This window comes from Archocentrus centrarchus, chromosome 13 (assembly GCF_007364275.1).
Source record: "Archocentrus centrarchus isolate MPI-CPG fArcCen1 chromosome 13, fArcCen1, whole genome shotgun sequence".
In the NCBI taxonomy this organism is placed as follows: domain Eukaryota; kingdom Metazoa; phylum Chordata; class Actinopteri; order Cichliformes; family Cichlidae; genus Archocentrus; species Archocentrus centrarchus.
Genome location: NC_044358.1, coordinates 28090274 through 28109140, shown reverse-complemented (window position 1 = coordinate 28109140; position 18867 = coordinate 28090274). Strand labels below are relative to the sequence as shown.

Here is an 18867-nt window from a genome sequence, read left to right as displayed (position 1 = left end):
CTGGGGAGTAATGTGTTTTTAGCCAACAGGAGTGTTTGTGAGCTGTGGACGCATTGGAAACTTTGACATTGGGTCACAGAAATACAGTTGAACAGTTCCAGTTCAATGAGTGATTTATGTGACAGAACAAGCAACCTTGTCGGGCTTTTCTCTAATGTGTAAAGCATGTACTGATTCAGAGTGAATCATGTTTACAATCTGTTACAGCCTGTTCTTACTGTGTTTCACCCAAGACTAATAAAATATACACAGAGAAGCAGGTTCAGATCCTTTCTTTACACTTAACTGAAATCAATAAAAATGCTCATCACACTTATTGTCCTCTGAGAACCATTCCAACTCACATTCACACCTTCTGATTTAGAGTCGCTAATTAACCTAACATGCATTTTTGGACTGCGCAAGGAAGTCAGAGTGCCAAAGATAAACCCGTGCAAGCACAGGGGGAATATGCAAGCTCCACACAGAAAGGCTCAAACAAACTGGTGGATTTAAACCCAGGATCTTCAAGCTGTGAGGCAACAGTTAGGTGGCAGATATTAGAGTACTTTATATATATTTACTTAAGTAAAAGAAAAACACACACACACACACAAGCAACCAGTGGTCTTCTTAGATGTATCTGATATTCCCAAGCTGATGTTGCTCCTACAAGGATGTGCCTCATGAAAGGCTCAAACACAGGACTTTCACCCATGAGACTGGGATTTGTGTCCTGTGTGAATGTGAAAGTACACAACTTTATTTTAGACTAGGTTGATCTAATTATTTAAAGAACATTTTCAGTTTTCAGTTGCAGTTTGTCTAGCTTTAGCCAAAAAACAAACATACTTGATTATAAGTTTAAGGAAAATATGTTCAGCATGTACTGAAAAGTCCCGAAGGCAAACCTTTTCCATGTGCATCATTTTTTTCTTAAGTTACAAAAAATTCACAAAAGTGTGATTGGTCAGTTCTGGGTCCTGGGAAAACAGATTATGATGTAGGAACAACACCAAAGTGACAACAGACCGTGTGGTGTTCTTGTTAGAAATCACCCCGTTTTCTTGTTGCATCTATGTTTGAAATTTAATTTAAGGTTGCTCTTTTTAAAATCAAAATTTGTCTGCAATTTTAGTCGTTAAGAGCTGCAGTTACACAAATTAACTTGCATTTATTGGGGAAGCTTTCCCGTTAGTTAACATATAACTGCAGAACAACAAACATGCAGTTGTTTTTGGATCAGATCTGATGACACAGACACAGTTTCTCAGAGGTCACGAGTGTTTGATCTGAACATTTTCGTAGCAGGGTTCATCAGTCACAATGACCATGGCTCCTTCGTTGGCAATGATTTCAATGAGACTTGCGCCATCTCCCACTGGTCCCACAGTCCGATAGGCACTCTCAGTTTGTTCTTCGTGTGGGTCAGAGCTCTGCATTGTGTCTCCTTCAGCCCTCAGATTACACCCTGAGTCAGCTGACGCCACTTCAGGCACGCTCTTTAAAATGGATGACAGTGGCCGTTTTGGAGTGCCGCTCTCTGTTACTGGAGTGTCATTCGGCCCAGAAGCATTAGAGGAGTTGTGGGAGGAGTGCTTCCTCCTGATAGGCTTACAAACTCCAGCCTCCCCTGCAGACAGTCCTCCCTGTTCCCAAACAGCTGCTCGAGCTCCCAGCTTCCTCCTGGGCGGTTTGGTAATAGCTTCACCTCCCTTCGGCTTAGGCCTGGCAGACTCCTGCTCTTTTTGTCTCTGAAGGCTGCCGAGTCTTCGCAGCATGGCCTGAACAGGGCCCTCAGAGCTCGGCTCTGTCTTCGTTATGGGCCTGCCCGCCTTACCCACTGTCACGTACACTGTGGTGACCTTATGAGAGCTCCCTGCTTGAGCATCTGTGGCAGACGATGTCCCCTTATGAGCAGCTGTGTTAGACATAGTCCGTCTTCGTCCTGATGCCCCAGGAACCTGCAGGGTGGCCCTTGATGGAGTTTTATCTACTTCCTGGTCCGCTACCTCACAGCTTAACTCCTGACTGTTGGTTACATCCACTCCATCTTTCTCCTCCTCACCCTCGGGTCCGTCCTCCTCTCCAGTTTCAGCTGCGCTTCCCTGACTTTGGAGGGCCGACAGCATCAAAACTCCCCAGGATGACTTGGATTTGCTGCGTGGAAGAGCGCCAGGGTCTTGACCAGAGCCACGCCTCTCTTTAGGGCTGAAGCGGGTACCTTCTGCAAATGAGACCGATGGCCGCTTGGCTTTGGCAATGCTGGAGGTGCGAGGGATGTTGAAGGGTGAAGAAATGTCCTCACTACTGAAGCCCGATGGGTCCAAGAACATGTTACATTTCGAGCTCATCTCCTGGAACTCCCCACCCGCCACAGCCGGGATGTCTAACAGAGACAAAGAGTGAAAAGTCAAACAGTGCAGGAAAGAGTTTTGAAGTAGCAGTTCTCCACTCCACCAAAAGAGGGCACTGTAAAGCTCGGTAAATGTTGCTCCTGCTTTACCTTCCATTGGTGGGACACAGTAAAGAGCTTCTCCCTCCTCCTCATCACTGTCGAAGGACGACCCCTCAGTCACCCAGCCAGAGGAAGGAGGCTCAATGAAGCTGTGGTTGAAGGTCAGCTCGGGGTCATGGTGAGATACTGTGTGTGTACATGAAACATGGAAAGCACATTAAATGTGACAGTCAAATCCAAAAATTTCATCTAGAAGTCTGGATGAAAAATGTGAATTTAGCTTCATTGTCTGGCATTAGCAACAGAAGCAATTCCTCAAACATTTCACCCAACTACAGATTACACCAAAAGAAAGGCATTTTATAATTAGAAATATCACATTTCATTCTAAGCTGTGTAATCAAGCTTAACGTTTTCACATATCAGAAGTTGTATTAAATGCTCCAAGAGGTGAGCTACTGACAAAAAGCCGAGCAACTGAACTTTGACATTTCACACAGCCCCGCCCTTCAGCAACTGACCTAAATATCACAGCTTCTGGTCATAATTCCTGCATAAAAGCTGTGATATTTAGTCACACTGACCATGGCTCCTTCTCCACAACAGATGTACTTATACATAAGAACATCTGTTGTGGAGTTGTGGAGTTTGTGCAAGTTGTGTGGACGCTGTGAGTAGTAGGACTGACCGGTGACACGAGGCAGGCCAGAGGACCAGTCAGAGATACATGGCAGGGCAGCACCAATATTTGCCAGAACGCTGTAAACGTGATACTTCATTCGAACCAAAAACCCACCATCAGCAACAATTGCTCTAGAAACAAAAGATATCATATAAAGTTATACAGGGTCATAAACGCGGCCTGCTCTTTGTGGCAAACCGTCTATGCAAAGTGAAGATAATACAAACAAGGGAGCTACAGACCTGTCTTTGTCTCTATCATCAGCCCGGCGTCCTCCACAACACAGACAGCAGCACAGTACAGCAAGAAGCAACAGGAACAAAGGAACCAGTACACCTGCAAGCAAAGCACCTCTGCCAGCTGGCGCGCGCGCGCGCGCACAGACACACACACACACACACACACACACACACACACACACACACACACGTATGAAGGAACATACAATGCGCTGTAGGCAAACAAACGTATACATCAGTGCACAAAACTGAGTGATAATTAGGTGGATGGACGGACGTACTGTTAGGACAGGCTCCAGTGACAGAGTCGCAGGCGACCCCCTCACCACAGTCGCAGACAGAAGAACAGTTGAGGCCAAACCGCAGGGCAGGGCAGCTGCTGTTACAGCTGGAAACACCCGTGAGTCACAGTGAGTAAGAGAATTAAATCAGGGTTTTATTTTGGTACTCGGCGAACACATAATGATGACGTCTGAAAAGAAAATTAAGGGGGCCACGTTTTCCATATTTTAACCCGTCAACCTCAAAGTAAACAACAACGCAACCAACTAGTTTCCAGAGCGTACTAAATTTTATGCGGTTAAATTTCGGATCTGGGGTTTGCGCCTACAGAAGCACTGTTATTGGCAGCAGTGCTGTGAAATCCAAGATACAAAAGGTTCCTTAAATGCAACAAAAAGGAAGAAAAAGCTGAGACTATTCCACACGCGTACACGACACCATCTTACAAGGCAGGAAACAACACCAAGAGGAAGAGAGAAATCAGAAAAAATAAAATTCAATTTGAAGGCTTTTTATATATAGTTCACCCCAGCATTATTATTTGTGAAACCCTAACTTTACTAACTCCCTTTGAGAGCGACTACCCATTGGTTGGACAATGTAAAGGACAGCTATGTCAGAAAGGTGGTTAGCTGCATGTTTTTACCAGGTTTGGTTTGACTGGAAAAATTTTGTAATGCCACCACCTGGTGGAACATCCAACAACTAATTAGGTTAATTGGCAGTAGATGTAAATTTCTAAATTGCTCTATTGTCTGTTAAATACAGTTTTTAACTGATGTGAAAGCGCATTTTGTTTTTCTTGTTATCATTTAACATCTTAACTTTAGATAACAGCTGCATAAGTTTGTCCAAAGATAAGCGTTGCTTTAATTTGCTCACCTCTCCCCCTGAAACCCTGGCTCACAAACACATCTTCCTGTCACGTGATGGCAGTTACCATGAAAACAAGGACTACACGGGAAGCGGCAGGCGTCTCCAAATCTCCCGGCAGGGCAGAGCTCCTCACACCTGGACAAGGACCCAAAGAGTGAGGACAGAGATTACTAGTCTTAAATTTCAATGTCACTAAATACATGACAGTTTCACCTAATTTTCCTCCCTCACACTTGCAAACACTTACAGACGCTGTGGGTGGTACAAACTTTCCATCTTCTATAAGCAGTGGCATCATTTACTCATGTTTTACCACTTTTGCATGTTAGCCATAAACTTCCAACTCTTCCAGGCAACTCACTGAATTAATTTCCAAACTGAAAGAGCTGAAACACTAGACGATTTATCCATCCCATTCAAGAAATTGCAGTACAACTTTTTCGCAGATTCAGCTCTTTGTGAGAAACTCAAACCCACTCCATCTCTTTTCTTCTGGGTCTGACTTTCTGACTATGTTGCTGGTCAGCAAAATGAACGTTTTACAGCCAACTCACGGATGTCAGAGCCTCCCACGAACAGCTGCATGGGCAAGTAAGGAAGTGTTTTCAGTCCCCAGATCTCACCACAGGATAACAATGTAGAATCTGACAGAAAGAACTATAATCTATGACAGACTGACCATTTTTAGTTTTTATTCACTGATTTTTTTTTTTTTATTCAATAGGCTGTTATTACACTAGCATTTCAATATATTTACAACCCCAATTCCAACAAAGTTCGGACACTGTGTAAAATGTAAATAAAAACAGAATGCAATGATTTGCAAATCTCATAAACCATAAATATTTTATTCACAATAAATCATAGAAAACATCTCATGTTTAAAATGAGACATTTTACTATTTCGTGAAAAATATTAATTCATTTTAAATTTGATGGCAGCAATACATCTTGAGTTGAGATGAGACAACAAAGGACTGGAGCTGGGGAACATTTTACAGCTAATGAGGTTAATTGGCAACGGGTCAGTAACATGATTCAATTTAAAAAAGAACATCTTAGAGAGGCAGAGTTTCATGCTGGGCAAAGGTTCACCAATCTGCAAACATTTATCTATCTCACCATCTACAGTAGATAATATCAACAGATTCAGAGAAATATCTGGAGAAATATCTGTGTGCAAAATATAAGACTGAAAATAAATATTGGATGCCTGTGATCTTTGGGCCCTCAAACAGTATTGCATTACAAATTGGCATGACTCTGTCACTGAAATCACTGCATGGGCTCAGGAACACTTCCAGAAATCACTGTCTATGAATACAGTTCACAGTGCCATCCACAAATGAATGTTAAAACTATTGTAGCTAAGAAGAAGCCACACGTGAACATGATCCAGAAGCACTGCCATCTTATCTGTGCCAGAGCTCATTTAAAATGGACTGCGGAAAAGTGGAAAACTGCTCTGTGGTCCAACAAATCAAAATTTGAAATTCTTTTTGGAAAACATGGATGTGGTATCCTCCAGACTAAAGAGGAGAGGGACCATCCAATGTGTTATCAGTGCTCACTTCAAAAGCCTGCATCTCTGATGGTATGGGGGTGCATCAGTGCCTCTGGAATTGGCATCTTGCACATCTGGAAAGGCGCCATCAATGCTGAAAGGTATATACAAGTTTTAGAGCAACATATGCTCCCATTCAGATGACGTCTTTTACAGGGAAGGCCTTGCATATTTCAGTGAGACAATGTCAAATTACAAACTGCATCTATTACAACCGCATGGCTTTGTAGTAGGGGTGTTGAACTGGCCTGCCTTTCAAAAGTCCAGCAGCTGGTTTCCTCAGTTCCCAGACATTACAGATCTTTGCTCATAGAAGAGGGGATGCTACACCTTTCTCAGTTTAAATACTTGATATGTTTTCTATGTTCTATTGTGAAAAAAACATGGCTTTATTAGATTTGCAAATTGTTGCATTCTGTTTTTATTGACACTTTATACAGCATAGATTGTTTGTTTTTTTTTGGGGGGGGGGGGGGGGGGGGGGGGGGGGGTGATTTGGAAGCTTTCCTTTGTCCTGTTAAATTGCTTTGATTTTGACAAGTGGTCCAAAAATGAAAACACACCAAAAAAGGTTGAGAAATACTGACTTATGATGTACTTTGTAGAGCAGTTAGTTGTAGTATCATGGCCCAAGGTTTTGAGAATAAGACAAGTACTGTTTTTTTCAAAGTTTGCTGCTTCAGTTTTTATGATGCTAATTTGCATATACTCTAGAATGTTATGCTCAGATAGGTTGCAAATAGTTGCAAAGTCTCTCTTTGCCATGAAAATGAACTAAATTCCAAAAACAAAAATTTCACTTCATTTCAGTACCTGCAGTACCCGCAAAAGTACCTGCTGACATCATTTCAGTGGACTGGGTCAATTTATCTGATGACCCAGTTGTTTGGGGCATCTGGAAAAATGACTGGAGAAGAAAAAGTGAGTGCTACCATCAGGTAACCAACAATATGCCAACAACAAAACATCCTGAGACCATTCACATGTGGGGTTGCTTCTCATCCAAGGGAGTGGACTTGCTAACAATTATCTCAAAGAACAAAGCCATGAATAAAGAACAGTACCAAAACATTCTCCGAGAGTAACTTCTCCCAACCATCCAAGAACAGTTTGGTAAACTGATCATGCCTTTTCCAGCATGATCGAGCATCGTGCTATAAGGCACAAGTGATAACTAAGTGATTAGAGGAAAACAAAACATTTAAAATTTGGTCCATGTCCAGGAAACTCCCCAGACTGTAATCCCATTGAGAACTTGTGGTCAGTCCTCAAGAGGTGGATTGACAAAAAACAACCACTCGTGTCATTCTCAAAACTTTTGGCCACGATTGTAGTGTGAAAGTTGTTATGTCTAATTGTTAATGTTTGCCTAAAACATGCATGCACACCTGAGTCCAGTCCATCCAGGATCACACCTCTGACACTTCCCAGTTTCTGGGTCACAGGAATCATTATTCCTGCATCGTGGACACCTGTCCTTGCAGCCATCACCATAAAAACCAGACGGGCAGGGGTGGTCGCATTGTGTACCATTCCAGCCGGGATCACAGGCAGCACACGCACCATCAGTAGGAGAGCAAAGCTGGTTGCCTTTACAGTGACCACAGCTGAAGACAGAGAATAAAGTCAGAAGAGCTAGACAAACACCTTGAAAGTTCAGCAGTGGAAACACACGTGTACATACCTCCTTTTACATTCAGTGTCATACTTCCCCGCTTCACAGGGCTTGTTACATGAGACACCCTGGTACCCTGGGTGGCACAGACACTTCCCAGTCATTAGGTCACAGATACTGTGTTTGAGGTCACATTTACAATTCTGGTCACAGCTGGTTCCCCACCACCCAGCCTTGCAGTCACACACACCATTGCGTTGATTACACGGTGACTGGTTACAGTGGCACATGTGCAAACACTTCGCCCCCCAGTGTCCCTTGTGGCACTGACACCGGCCTGTCAGCTGGTCACAGCTGGGGCCTACGGACCCTCCGATGTCACACTGGCACTGCTTGGCACAGGCTGAACCCCACCAGCTGATGTCGCAGGTGCAGTTTCCGTGGATTGGGTGGCAGCGGCCGTGGAGGGAGCATCTACAGGTGTGCTGGCACAGCGGACCCCAGTGGCCTGGGTTGCAGATGCAGTTGCCAGTGACCGGATGACAACGCCCGTTGGGATAGCACTTACACACCTGACGACAGTCTGGAGCCCAGAACTTAGGAGGGCAGTCTAGAAGCAACACACAGTGAGTACATAGAGAGTAGAGACAGTGAGACATAGAGGTACTTAGTTATAATTTTACAGTGTTTTTATACTTATCTATTTGTCATTTTCTTCTACCAATATTGGTTTTCAAGGAAAAAATACTACCATCTATACTGTGGTACAACAGTTATAATGAATGGACTTTTTAACTCACGGGTTTTGCACTCAGCACCATAATAGCCAGCTGGACAGCGACACAATCCAGGATATAGACAGATCTCACCCTTCAAACATGCCTGCTCACCCTCACATACAGCTGCACACACACACACACACACACACACACACAAAGAGAAAACTAAGCAGATATAGAGGCAGTAACAACATAAGAATAATAAGCATTAGAATACTTGAACTCACGTATTGTGCAGTCTTTTCCCTCTTGACGCCATCCGGGGCAACACATCAGTGTAGAGGGATCCCTGAACATTACAAACATCATCAAATCAGCCTGATAAATCTGAAACCTGGCAGATAAAATGCTGGAGTGCCTGCCCAGCAAAATACAACCTCGTGACATCAAGATTCATCACAAAAACTGATTCTCAAAGCCAAAATATTTCATATACAAGTTTCAGTAACCCACTTAAGACTCAAAAGCCAGCAGCTGCAAGTGAAGGTAAAGTTGAAGTGTACCTCATATTCCGGCAGACGTTTTTCCCAGCAGGATCCAGAGTCTGAGGGCAGGACAACGAGCAACAGAGCAGAGCACTGAGAGCTCTGAGGAGAAACTTCATCTCCAATCTGAAAACACGACCAAATTAATTTCTGTCTTTATGTCTAATCCTGACTCCTCTTTGTCTCAACTCGAGGGGAGCAAAATGAGAGGCAGTACCTATCTTTCTGTCGACCCTCCACCCTTCCCTCCTTCCCCTCCCTCTCTCTTTCTGTCCGGTGAGTCGTCTTGTGGCTCCAGCGCAGCCAGAGAGGTCGAAGCCCCTGGGTTTCCTCTTCCCATTTCCTGGGGAAGTCAGAGCCACTTCCTTCTATTCAGCCAGACATGGAGCTTTTTAAAGATGGTCGAACACTAACACACAAAACTCGCCATACACACTGATGGGGCACGCACGAACAAACACACACACGCACACTGACGGTCACCCTTTTCCCAGAATCTATTGTAGACGATCTTACAGGAGATGATGAAGGAAGCCTTCATCCTACTTATAAGTCATAAGTTGGCACAAAGATGGTCATGTGCTCAATCTGAACTCCTGTAAAAGTTTACTGAGCAGTCGGGGGGAGGGGGGGTGTGTGGATAAAACTGAGATCGAATCACTTGTGTAAATATATTCTGTGTTTAATGGGGTTTTTTTTCATTGAAATCTCAACATCACACATTTCAACTGTTTTATAATAAAATTCACTCAGATAACAAATGACATTCTAAATGTGTTTACCTCAGCAAAAACAATGTTCCATTACAAACATGCTTACAAAAATAAATTGCCAACACAATATTTCTTTCAGGAGAGGGTGGTTTTACTGGGTGTTCATACATTCTCTCTCTAAAAATACCACCGGGCCTGCCTGAGTAGTGCTTTTTTAAACACGTTTAGAGGGAGCAGATGGGTCAGACACAGTTAAAATAGTGGCTTTATGCTGAACGCACACTGTTATGGCATCATCATCATCAAATACGTCCAAATACTGATGAACCGTGATTCATTTTTCTTTGCACTACAAGCACTAAAATAAGGCTTATGGGGTTTAAAATGCACTCACTTCTGGAAGAAACTGGTGCCATCACTGCAACTTTTCTGTTTCTTTGTGCATAAAAGTGCTTTAAATCATAATAAAAAGTGTAACCACATGGCTTTAAAATTCCCCTGCTGAGGCACAAGTTAGATTGTAATTGTGTGTCAAAATATTTGTATTAGTTAAAAGAACAGAGCTTAATTCACTGCTTTATGTATTTTTATTATAGTATATATTTTCAGTTTTAAATAGATGCTATTATGTCTTTGGTTTTGGAGGTTGTATATAAATACTGAATTGATTTTTCTGAATTACCAAAAATAAATTTTTTTCCTACAATAAAAAATATCATGATTGTCTTAAAGTACAGAAAACTGTAGTATTTTTTTCTGATATTATGCTGCAGTTACCCTGTGTTCCCCTTGGTTTTTTTCTTTCCTTCTATGGTAAAGGAGAAGGCATGAAACAGCAACATAAAGTAATCATGACTGAGACAGAATTTTAAAAAATAAAAAAGCTGGTGGGCTTGTTTTAAAAAAATTCTCACACATTTTCTTTCTTTATACCATTATGATGCCCTGGGTCTGCATTCAAATGTCCTCATAACCTTTGCCCTGAGACACAACCATGGAGAAGTTGTGACTGAGGTGAGGGGAAAGTGGCTGACAAACAGTGCAAACTTTGTGGTCTGTACCACCAGGCTCAGGAAGACCTCAGCTGCTCTGCTTCATCATTGACCTCGGAGTCTCCGATGATCTCCCAGCAGGAGGCGGAGTTGCTCATGTGGGTGGGACTCGGGACGCTGCCTGACCTCGTCAGGAAGCCAAAGCTGCAGGCAACAGAGTAGAAGAGACAGGCCTGAGATCCTATCAGGGATTACAGCTAAATATAGATCGGGACTGAAAAAAATCTGAGGACGGTGACACTGTTGGCAGAGCGACAGAGATGGAACAAATGCATGGGCTGGTGTCCTGCTTTTGTTTCTGAGCAGTTCATTTTTTTATTGCTCTTGCTCTATGGTTATTGAGAGCAATGGTGCAAAGTGCTAAAGCTGTTAGATTTGGTTTATGGTTTCATTTTGTCTGTATTCTGTTTTAGTTCATGCGCAGCAGATGTGGAAATGTTTTTACTCATTTCTCCTGATGAATAACAGGTTTATTCAGCATCGTAAACTCACGCAGGAATGAAAAGAGCAAAAATATAGTGCACCATCACACTCTGTGGCTTTTTGCAAACCCGGACTATAGTTTCCAGTCTGACCGGAGTGTTAATGCAATATCATACTCACAGATTTCGAATGCGTGACTCAGCTGGTTTCTCTGTTCCATTTACTTCTGTGCCATCCACTTCTGTTTGCCCACACAGAGAACTACTCTCTTCCTCATCACTGCAGAGGAAAAATCACTGTCACTGAAACCATTCTCACCTTCTGAACACATTTTTACATCTGGACATTGTTTCTGATTGCTGTTCTAGATATGATGAATGTAAGCAAAACCTGCTGCTGCATTCGGGCACAGCAATCCCGAGCATCTTGGCCTTGATGAGCTTTCTTTTTTTCTTAATGGCAGAGCGTACGGCTTCTAAGAGAAAACCTGGACACCTCTCCTCATTCAGTATCTCCCTGCAGACACATACGATCCTTTCAGTGTGTGAAAACTCACCCACAGCATATAGGCCAGCAACTTCAGTTCACTGAACTGTGGCACATAACACCATCAACTAAAACAAGAAAAGACACACATACACATGCTCGCAGGCACAAGACCCACCTCTTATAGTAGTTGAGCTCCTCCTGTATCAGAAAGAGGTTGGTTTTTAGCTCGTTCCTCTCGAAAAGGATGTCACGCACCTCCTTCTTAGTGAAGCATGGTTGATCAGGATCCTTATGATCTGCCTCAGACTTTTTCTTTGGCTCCTGTGCTGTTTGATTTGGTTGGGACTAATGGGACAGTAAAGAGTGAACAGGTTCAGCCAACTACAAAAGTGCTTCAGCAAAAACGTAGCGTGGAAGCAGCAGTTATTTGTTCAGTAGTGCAAGCTTAAACTTTTTGGAACACTTCTGAGTGAAGTTGTGGTCCAAAGTTCACAGACTTTTTTGGCTTTATCACCTTAAGTAGATATTAAAGTATCTCTGAGAAGTATATAATTTATTAGACAGGAAAGTAAAGAAACATAAGAAGCATCCTGTGCGAAAGGTGTGCATACAGGTGTGTTGCTGTTGGTTCTGTCGAGCTGTGCTCTGAGGTTTTCTATTTCTTTGCTTTTCTCCTTCAGGTCGGCCTCCATGTCGGCCTTCCTCTCCACAGTGCTCTTCAGCTGGGCCTGCATCACATTCTGCTTGTGTCGCAACTCTCCATTCATTTTCATGAAGCGGTCCAGCTGCTCCTGGAGCTGCACACACACAGACACACACACACACAATTACAAATTAGAATCATGAGCAGTACTACACACAGTTATAAACAAAGCTTAATGCAAAAATCAGTGAGCCACGGCTGAACCAAAAGGACAATCTAGCATTGGAAGTGTGGTAAATAAGATTTCTGTGCATTAATATAAAGGGTTAAAAAAAAAGAGGCATCTTTTTTGACAAAAATAAATAATCCTCATTTAACTAAATTAAACCCAAACTAAACTCTTTTCTTTCCTCAGTTAACCATGAACTGGGTTTTTTTTTCCTTTCTGTTTTAAAGTCAGTTGATTGTGTGCAAATCGCTAAACATTAACAAACACACCCAGTTATGGCTGCTATTTAAAATCATGTGGTATACATGCCCCAACACACATGCAGGCACGTGCAAACACTCACACAATAGCACACAGCCCACACAGTAGCAGGGTGAAAACAGTGCCCTGACTTGTCTAAAGTGCAGCTTAAATCTTCAAGCAGTAACTAAGTGGATAATCTCTGCCCTCTTTTCCTGACACTGAACACACTTTCTGCCTTCCAGTGGGTCCTTCAGTGTGGTTTACACGCAAATTCTCTTTTGTTGCTGTGCGATACACGACTGCATAACTGCATATGCAATTATGTTATGTGTGTTATGTACAGAAATATTACAATACATAAAACAAGGTATGAGAGTAATATAATAAACACAGTTGTTTCTATGAGAAAAGGCAGCATGTCTGGAAGGAAACAGACCTTAGAGACTTTTTATATCAGTCTCTGTGTGATCTGCACGGAAAAAGAACACTTTACTATTTAAAGGCTGCTGTGCATACATGTTTTCATTTTAATCCTCAAGAGACCAAGCTATTTTTAGTGCCTAAAATGACTATGACCCCAATATACCTTAAACATTTTCTTTAATGTTTCTGTTTGTTTAATACTGTTTCCTTTGTCTATGAAATACATTCTAAAATGTTTTCTGCAGTCAGGAGTTAGCGTGACTCATCTCCATATTTAGATATATTTTCATGGTCACCGTGGGAATCATCTGCCTCGAGGTATCTGCAGTAGTCAAACTTGCTACTCGAGGTCATCACAATGGTTTGGAGGTGGAAAAGTCACAATAAAAATGTTTATAAGCTTATAACGCTTATGTTACTAAACATAGATACATACACACACTGGCCACTTTATTAGGTATACCTGTCCAACTGCTTGTTAACATAAATATCTAATCAGTTCAAACTGAGCATCAGTGTGGGGAAGAAAGGAGATTTATATGACCTTGAATGTTGAATGGTTGTTGGTGCCAGATGGGCTAGTCTGAGCTGGTCAGCTGATCTACTGGGATTTTCCCACACAACCATCTCTAATGTTTATACTGCTATAAATTAAAAAAATATCTACAGTAACCAGATCTCAATCCAATAACTGAATGTGATAGAACAGGAGATTCATATCATGGATGTGCTGCCAACAAATCTGCAGCAATGTGTGACGCTATCATGTCAATATGGACCAGACTCTCTGAGGAATGTTTCCAGCACCTTGTTGAATCCATGCCATGAAGAATTAAGACCATTCTGAAGGCAAAAGGGGGTCCAACTCAATATTAGCAAGGTGCACCTAATGAAGTGCCTGGTGAGTGTATATTTTTTTGGGTCATAAATATGACAAGTTATATGAGAAATACATTGTCAAATTAAGTAAATTAAGTACAATTAAGTACAATTAGTACAATTAAGTACAATTAGAAATATGCAATGGCATATATACATATATGACCCCAACCACATATGTATATATGCCATTGCATATACATATATGGTTGGGGTCATAAATGACTCACTTGAAGGTTAATCTATCAGCCGGTTAAAAAAAAAAAAAAGAAGAATTACATCATATGTTTCCTTACCGCCTCCACCTCTTTGGTGTGAGTAGTTATCTCCTGGCTTTTGGCCCTCAAGTCATCTCTTTGCTTATCCACCACCTCCTTCAGCTTTAGCATCACCTCACGCTCCTGCCGTTGAACACGGTCTAACACACACACACACACACACACACACACACACACACACACACACACACACATTCACAAAGTGTATAAAAGAATAGTGGCAATAACACTTTTTTTTTTAACTACTTCTGTCCCTCTTTACTCTGATTCCGATTTGAAATAACACTCATTAACCTTGTGTTTTATTGTTACATTGCACAGTATAGTTACTTTGTTGCTAATACAGCCACCTTACTCATCTAAAATGTAATAAACTGACAACAGGAAACACAGACCAGAAAAGTCACTGCAGGGACTACAGGGAATGATCAGCTCAAACTCAAACTCTTTCCAAGAAAATGTGCTTTAAATAACATGGAAAGAGAAAAGTACACGTGAAAAGTAATTACCACAAAACCTCAACATTACACGACCTGAATACTTTGATCCAATTTGTATAGACACGCCTGAGGACAGTACACCGCACATTATCTTGATTCTTTTTACAGAGACTTAAATCCAAAAGCACAGACAGTATCTCTGGCTTGCATCTATTGTTATCTTTCCTTGCAGATAGTTTCACTTCACGTTAACATGTTCTGAGACGTGCATCTTTAAAATGATGCCAACATTGCAGCAAATAACTTGAGTTTTGTTTCTATTTCACACAACAGTAGAAGGGAGAAGATAAAAAAATACTTCAGACCATGAAAAGTGGATAAGCTTGAAAAACTAAGAAAACCTTCAAACGCAAACATACCAAAAATTATTCTCCATTCACCTTTACTGTATTGGAGTGGAGGCTGAAATCTCTGGGTATCTCAAAAGGTGGGTAAATAAAACCAAAAGCTATCCCATAACTCAGCGCAGGATTTTTTTTGTTTTTGGATAAACTGACCCTCAGTCATAGTGGTGATGCAGCCAAAAAAGGAAAATGTCTTTTTAAAGCCTTACACTGCAGTTCTTTACAACTAAAACTGAAATCATCTAAAGCACATTTGCAGTGAACCTCAGCTGCATGAAGCTCGGTGGACTAACAGCAACTTCGATTTTACTGCAAAGCATGAATACTCGTGTTCACCTGCCTCAGGGCGTCCTGTCAAATAATTCGCAAAGTTAAAACACCGTGAGTTTATCTGTCATTACACGAGAACAAGAGTCAGCTAAAAGTGACTCACCCCTCTGGGTCACATCACTGTGGTAGGTCTTCAACACGCTGGGACAGAGATGATATATTTTCTCTTTCACTTCATTGGGCCAATTTAAATTATGCGCCAACTAAGTTTCAAATGTAAATCAGCCTTACAAATATTTGTGTTAAAAAACATATATTGATAATATCTATATGTTGCTGTTATCAGGGATTATTTTTAAAGTTTGCAGTCCCTCTCTGAACATTGAAAACTTTACAAATATTTGTGTTAAAAAACATATATTGATAATATCTATATGTTGCTGTTATCAGGGATTATTTTTAAAGTTTGCAGTCCCTCTCTGAACATTGAAAACTTCTGCTGCTTCACTCAAGAAATTAAGTGCACCACGTACACAGCGGCAGCCAGTTCGACTGGTTTCAGCCTCCGAGCACATTGACTGGTAACCCACCCACTTTGAGTATTAGATGGAATGGGTTGATGTCCCTTTTACAGACATCTAGAATGAAGCAGGAAAAAAAAAAGCTTCTGAAGTATGCTGAACTGTTTTTCATGTTATTTAAACTTTTTATTTAACCTTTTCATGAAGAATAGGGGTTATGTGGGACTGATTTTGAAAGTAAACCTTCAGTAAATCCAGTTCAGATTTTAAAAACCTATAACATACGTCACGTTACAGTTCACTTAAACAAAAACAACTCCTCATACATACCTTCCTGTGCATGGCTGCCTCTCAGCCTGCTCTGCAGCACCTCCCTGTCCTCCTGGAGCTGACGGATCTGGACCTGCAGCTCATCACACGTCCTCTTCCACTGTTGCTCCTTCTGCTGCAGCTCCTGGGTGAGAGGAGAGGATACAGACTCTAAAACTATATCCTCAAAAGCAGGGTACTGCATTGTTAAGAGGGGAAAACAAAAGATCTGATGTAACTGCCCAGTGAGCTGTAGAAAATCTCTTCAGCGTCAAGAAATCTGGATTCAACTTAACCAGCTGTGTCCAAGTGGGTGTGTCATTTTGATATTAAGTCATTGCAGATGTTTTGTTAAACAGCAAAGTCTGACTTCCCAGGAGCAGAGCTTTCTATATAATTTCAGCACTAACACTAACCATTAAGGTGTAAAGGATCTGACAAAAGACTGTCCAGTCCTTGTTCCTGACCATTTTACAGAGGACTTAATGCAACCTATGAATCTTTCAAGCACAAAAAAGGCACCTAATTCAAGGGATAAAGCAGAGTTATGTCTAAGCATAACAGACAACTTAGCAAATAATCAATTTTAAATAGTATCTTTAGGCACTGTTACTAGCAGACCTGTGAGAGATGACTCTGGACCTTTAGTTGATCCCTCAACTGTCCACTAAAGCCTCAGCAAAAATGGTCTCAGTGCCAAGAAGCCACTTAAGGAAGGTAAACAGGGAGAAAAGGCTAAGGTATGTCACATTACCAAAGAACTGGACTAAAAATCAGTGGCAACAGGTGTGATAGAGATATGAATCCAAATTTGAAATTTTTGGTTCAAATCATTGTCAATCTGTACGGAAGAGGTCAGGAGTGAGGTACTACAGCCATCTGTAAAACACGGTGGAGGCTCTGTCAGGGTTTGGGGCTGCATTGTTGGAGAGCTTGTTAAAAGTAATGGACTTATGAACACATAAAAGTACCGTCGGATGTGGATCCACCGTGTAATACCAGCTGGAAAGCATCTGATTAGCAATGGCTCTTTTAACTGATACTTAACACGAAGTGATCACTTCTAAGATGCCACATTTTTTTTTCAGGTAGTCTGCAAGTCAGTACTGCCAATGCTAGCTAAAATCACTACTGTACCCACTGTATGTGAGCCCCACGGTCCCTGTTTTTATGACATACACATTCATGAGGTACTGTTAATCTATAAGAGGAGGCGAACATTAAACGTTAAACAGTGCTAATGTTAAATATCTTCACTGCTAACTGTTAAATTGTAGCACAGAGAAATAACTGTCATTTTGCGCAGCTGCCTAGAGGACCATCGGGCGGCACTTTTGGTATATAGTGTAGGTGGCGGTGGATTGATAGCAACCACGACCGTTTATATCAGAAAGGGTTATGCAAATATAGGTTCAAGATTAATTTCCATTCTAAAATGACTTAATATCCCTCATATAAAATAATTATAAAGGTACGTTTTCGCTACATTTGGGAGGCGTCGCCTGTGTAGTCCCAATCCATCCTGTCAATTACCCTGACGGCACAAAACGGCCTCGAAAATCCGTTACAGCTGTTGACAAACAGTTCTGCTAACCTGCTATAACGCTGTTATGGCACACAGACACACAATCAGTGAGTAACTTGTATTGTTTACAAAATGGTGGGGAGACTGAAAGCCCCTGCGTGTCTCACCCGTATCTCCTGTTTATCGTTGCTCTCGTCGTTTTCCTTCCCCCCGCGTTTCTTCTGCTGTTGCAGCTGTATGGTCTCGAAGGTCTTCAGCAGCTCCTCTTCCCTCAGTTTGTGAGCGTGGTTCCTCGACGCGAAGCTCTCCAGCAGCTCCAGCACTTTCACTATCTTCGGCACAAGACCCTCGACGCTCTCTTTGCCGTAGCCGTCGATGAGTTTCTCCACTTCGCTTCCGATCACTTTGGCTATCTCGTACACATCGTCGACGGTGAGAGAGGAAAAAGTCCTGCCGAAGCAGTCCTCTGCGTTTCTGGTCTCCGAGAGGGTCTCCATGTCTGTGCGCGGACAGCTCGCTTCACATGCTCTTATTTCGGCTAACGAAACCGACACTGGCTCAGTCAGGAAAGACGTAACGGCAAACCCCCAAACAGCTGAATGTGTGAAGTTTAAACCTCACCCTTTGCCAGCGCGTCGTAACTTCACCTGCTCCACTCACAACGATACCTCCTCAATTTCGCTAATGTGTCATCATATTACCGGAGCCTACCAAAGAAATACATGGACACGAAAAAAGTGAAGTAGCCTGCTGTGTACTCACTGCTGGATCCTCCTACTTTTCTGACCAATGTACTGCGAGTACACAGAGAAACGTGCCCGCTAGGTCGAGCTCACTGATGCATGCAGCAGAGCGTGAACATTTCCTCTGTAGAGCTGCAGTCAGAAGTGCTGACCTAGAACTGTCTAGAGAAGTAAAAGGCAAAAAACTGCTCCTAAACATGAAAATATAGCCTCATTAACCCAAACTGAAACAAAAAGATGAGTCGTGACACTATAATGGAATACCAATGTGCCTAAGCAAACAAGTGAAACCAAGAGGAGTGCTTCAAGTGAAAACCATTTGAC

General features: G+C 42.0%; 3 protein-coding genes across 3 annotated transcripts in view; all 3 read right to left on the bottom strand.

Annotated features, from left to right (window-relative positions):
* Positions 1 to 288: 288 nt before the first annotated feature.
* Positions 289 to 9145, bottom strand: scarf1 (scavenger receptor class F, member 1). Its single transcript, XM_030743546.1, has 11 exons — positions 8978 to 9145; positions 8702 to 8763; positions 8496 to 8597; positions 7765 to 8305; positions 7469 to 7687; positions 4523 to 4651; positions 3640 to 3746; positions 3362 to 3479; positions 3126 to 3250; positions 2486 to 2623; positions 289 to 2368 (listed from the first exon to the last, which is right to left on the bottom strand). The coding sequence occupies exons 1-11, from the start codon at positions 9076 to 9078 to the stop codon at positions 1257 to 1259; spliced, it is 2754 nt and encodes a 917-aa protein (XP_030599406.1). The 5' UTR covers positions 9079 to 9145; the 3' UTR covers positions 289 to 1256.
* Positions 9146 to 9609: 464 nt separating this feature from the next.
* Positions 9610 to 18612, bottom strand: rilp (Rab interacting lysosomal protein). Its single transcript, XM_030743552.1, has 8 exons — positions 17968 to 18612; positions 16297 to 16420; positions 14350 to 14471; positions 12248 to 12433; positions 11812 to 11981; positions 11538 to 11663; positions 11328 to 11426; positions 9610 to 10868 (listed from the first exon to the last, which is right to left on the bottom strand). Exons 1-8 carry the CDS (start codon positions 18295 to 18297, stop codon positions 10742 to 10744), a joined length of 1284 nt encoding a protein of 427 aa, XP_030599412.1. The 5' UTR covers positions 18298 to 18612; the 3' UTR covers positions 9610 to 10741.
* LOC115789953 (RILP-like protein 1) overlaps positions 11538 to 18867 on the bottom strand; it is a 110023-nt gene continuing 102693 nt past the window's right edge. Inside the window, exon 9 of the mRNA XM_030743554.1 lies at positions 11538 to 11562. The gene's annotated coding sequence lies outside the window, so the exon portion shown is untranslated. The remainder of the gene's footprint in view (positions 11563 to 18867) is intronic.

Excerpts from the sequence above, each read along its gene's own strand:
- scarf1 (XM_030743546.1), bottom strand. The coding sequence starts at position 9,078 with ATGAAGTTTCTCCTCAGAGCTCTCAGTGCTCTGCTCTGTTGCTCGTTG. Across the intron at positions 8,306-8,495 it reads TGGTGCTGAGTGCAAAACCC|ACTGCCCTCCTAAGTTCTGG; the intron begins GTGAGTTAAAAA and ends TGTTGCTTCTAG. Across the intron at positions 3,747-4,522 it reads CCAGGGTTTCAGGGGGAGAG|CTGTAACAGCAGCTGCCCTG; the intron begins GTGAGCAAATTA and ends GGGTGTTTCCAG.
- rilp (XM_030743552.1), bottom strand. The coding sequence starts at position 18,297 with ATGGAGACCCTCTCGGAGACCAGAAACGCAGAGGACTGCTTCGGCAGG. Across the intron at positions 12,434-14,349 it reads ACACCAAAGAGGTGGAGGCG|CTCCAGGAGCAGCTGGACCG; the intron begins GTAAGGAAACAT and ends GTGTGTGTGCAG. Across the intron at positions 10,869-11,327 it reads GAGTCACGCATTCGAAATCT|CTTTGGCTTCCTGACGAGGT; the intron begins GTGAGTATGATA and ends TGTTGCCTGCAG.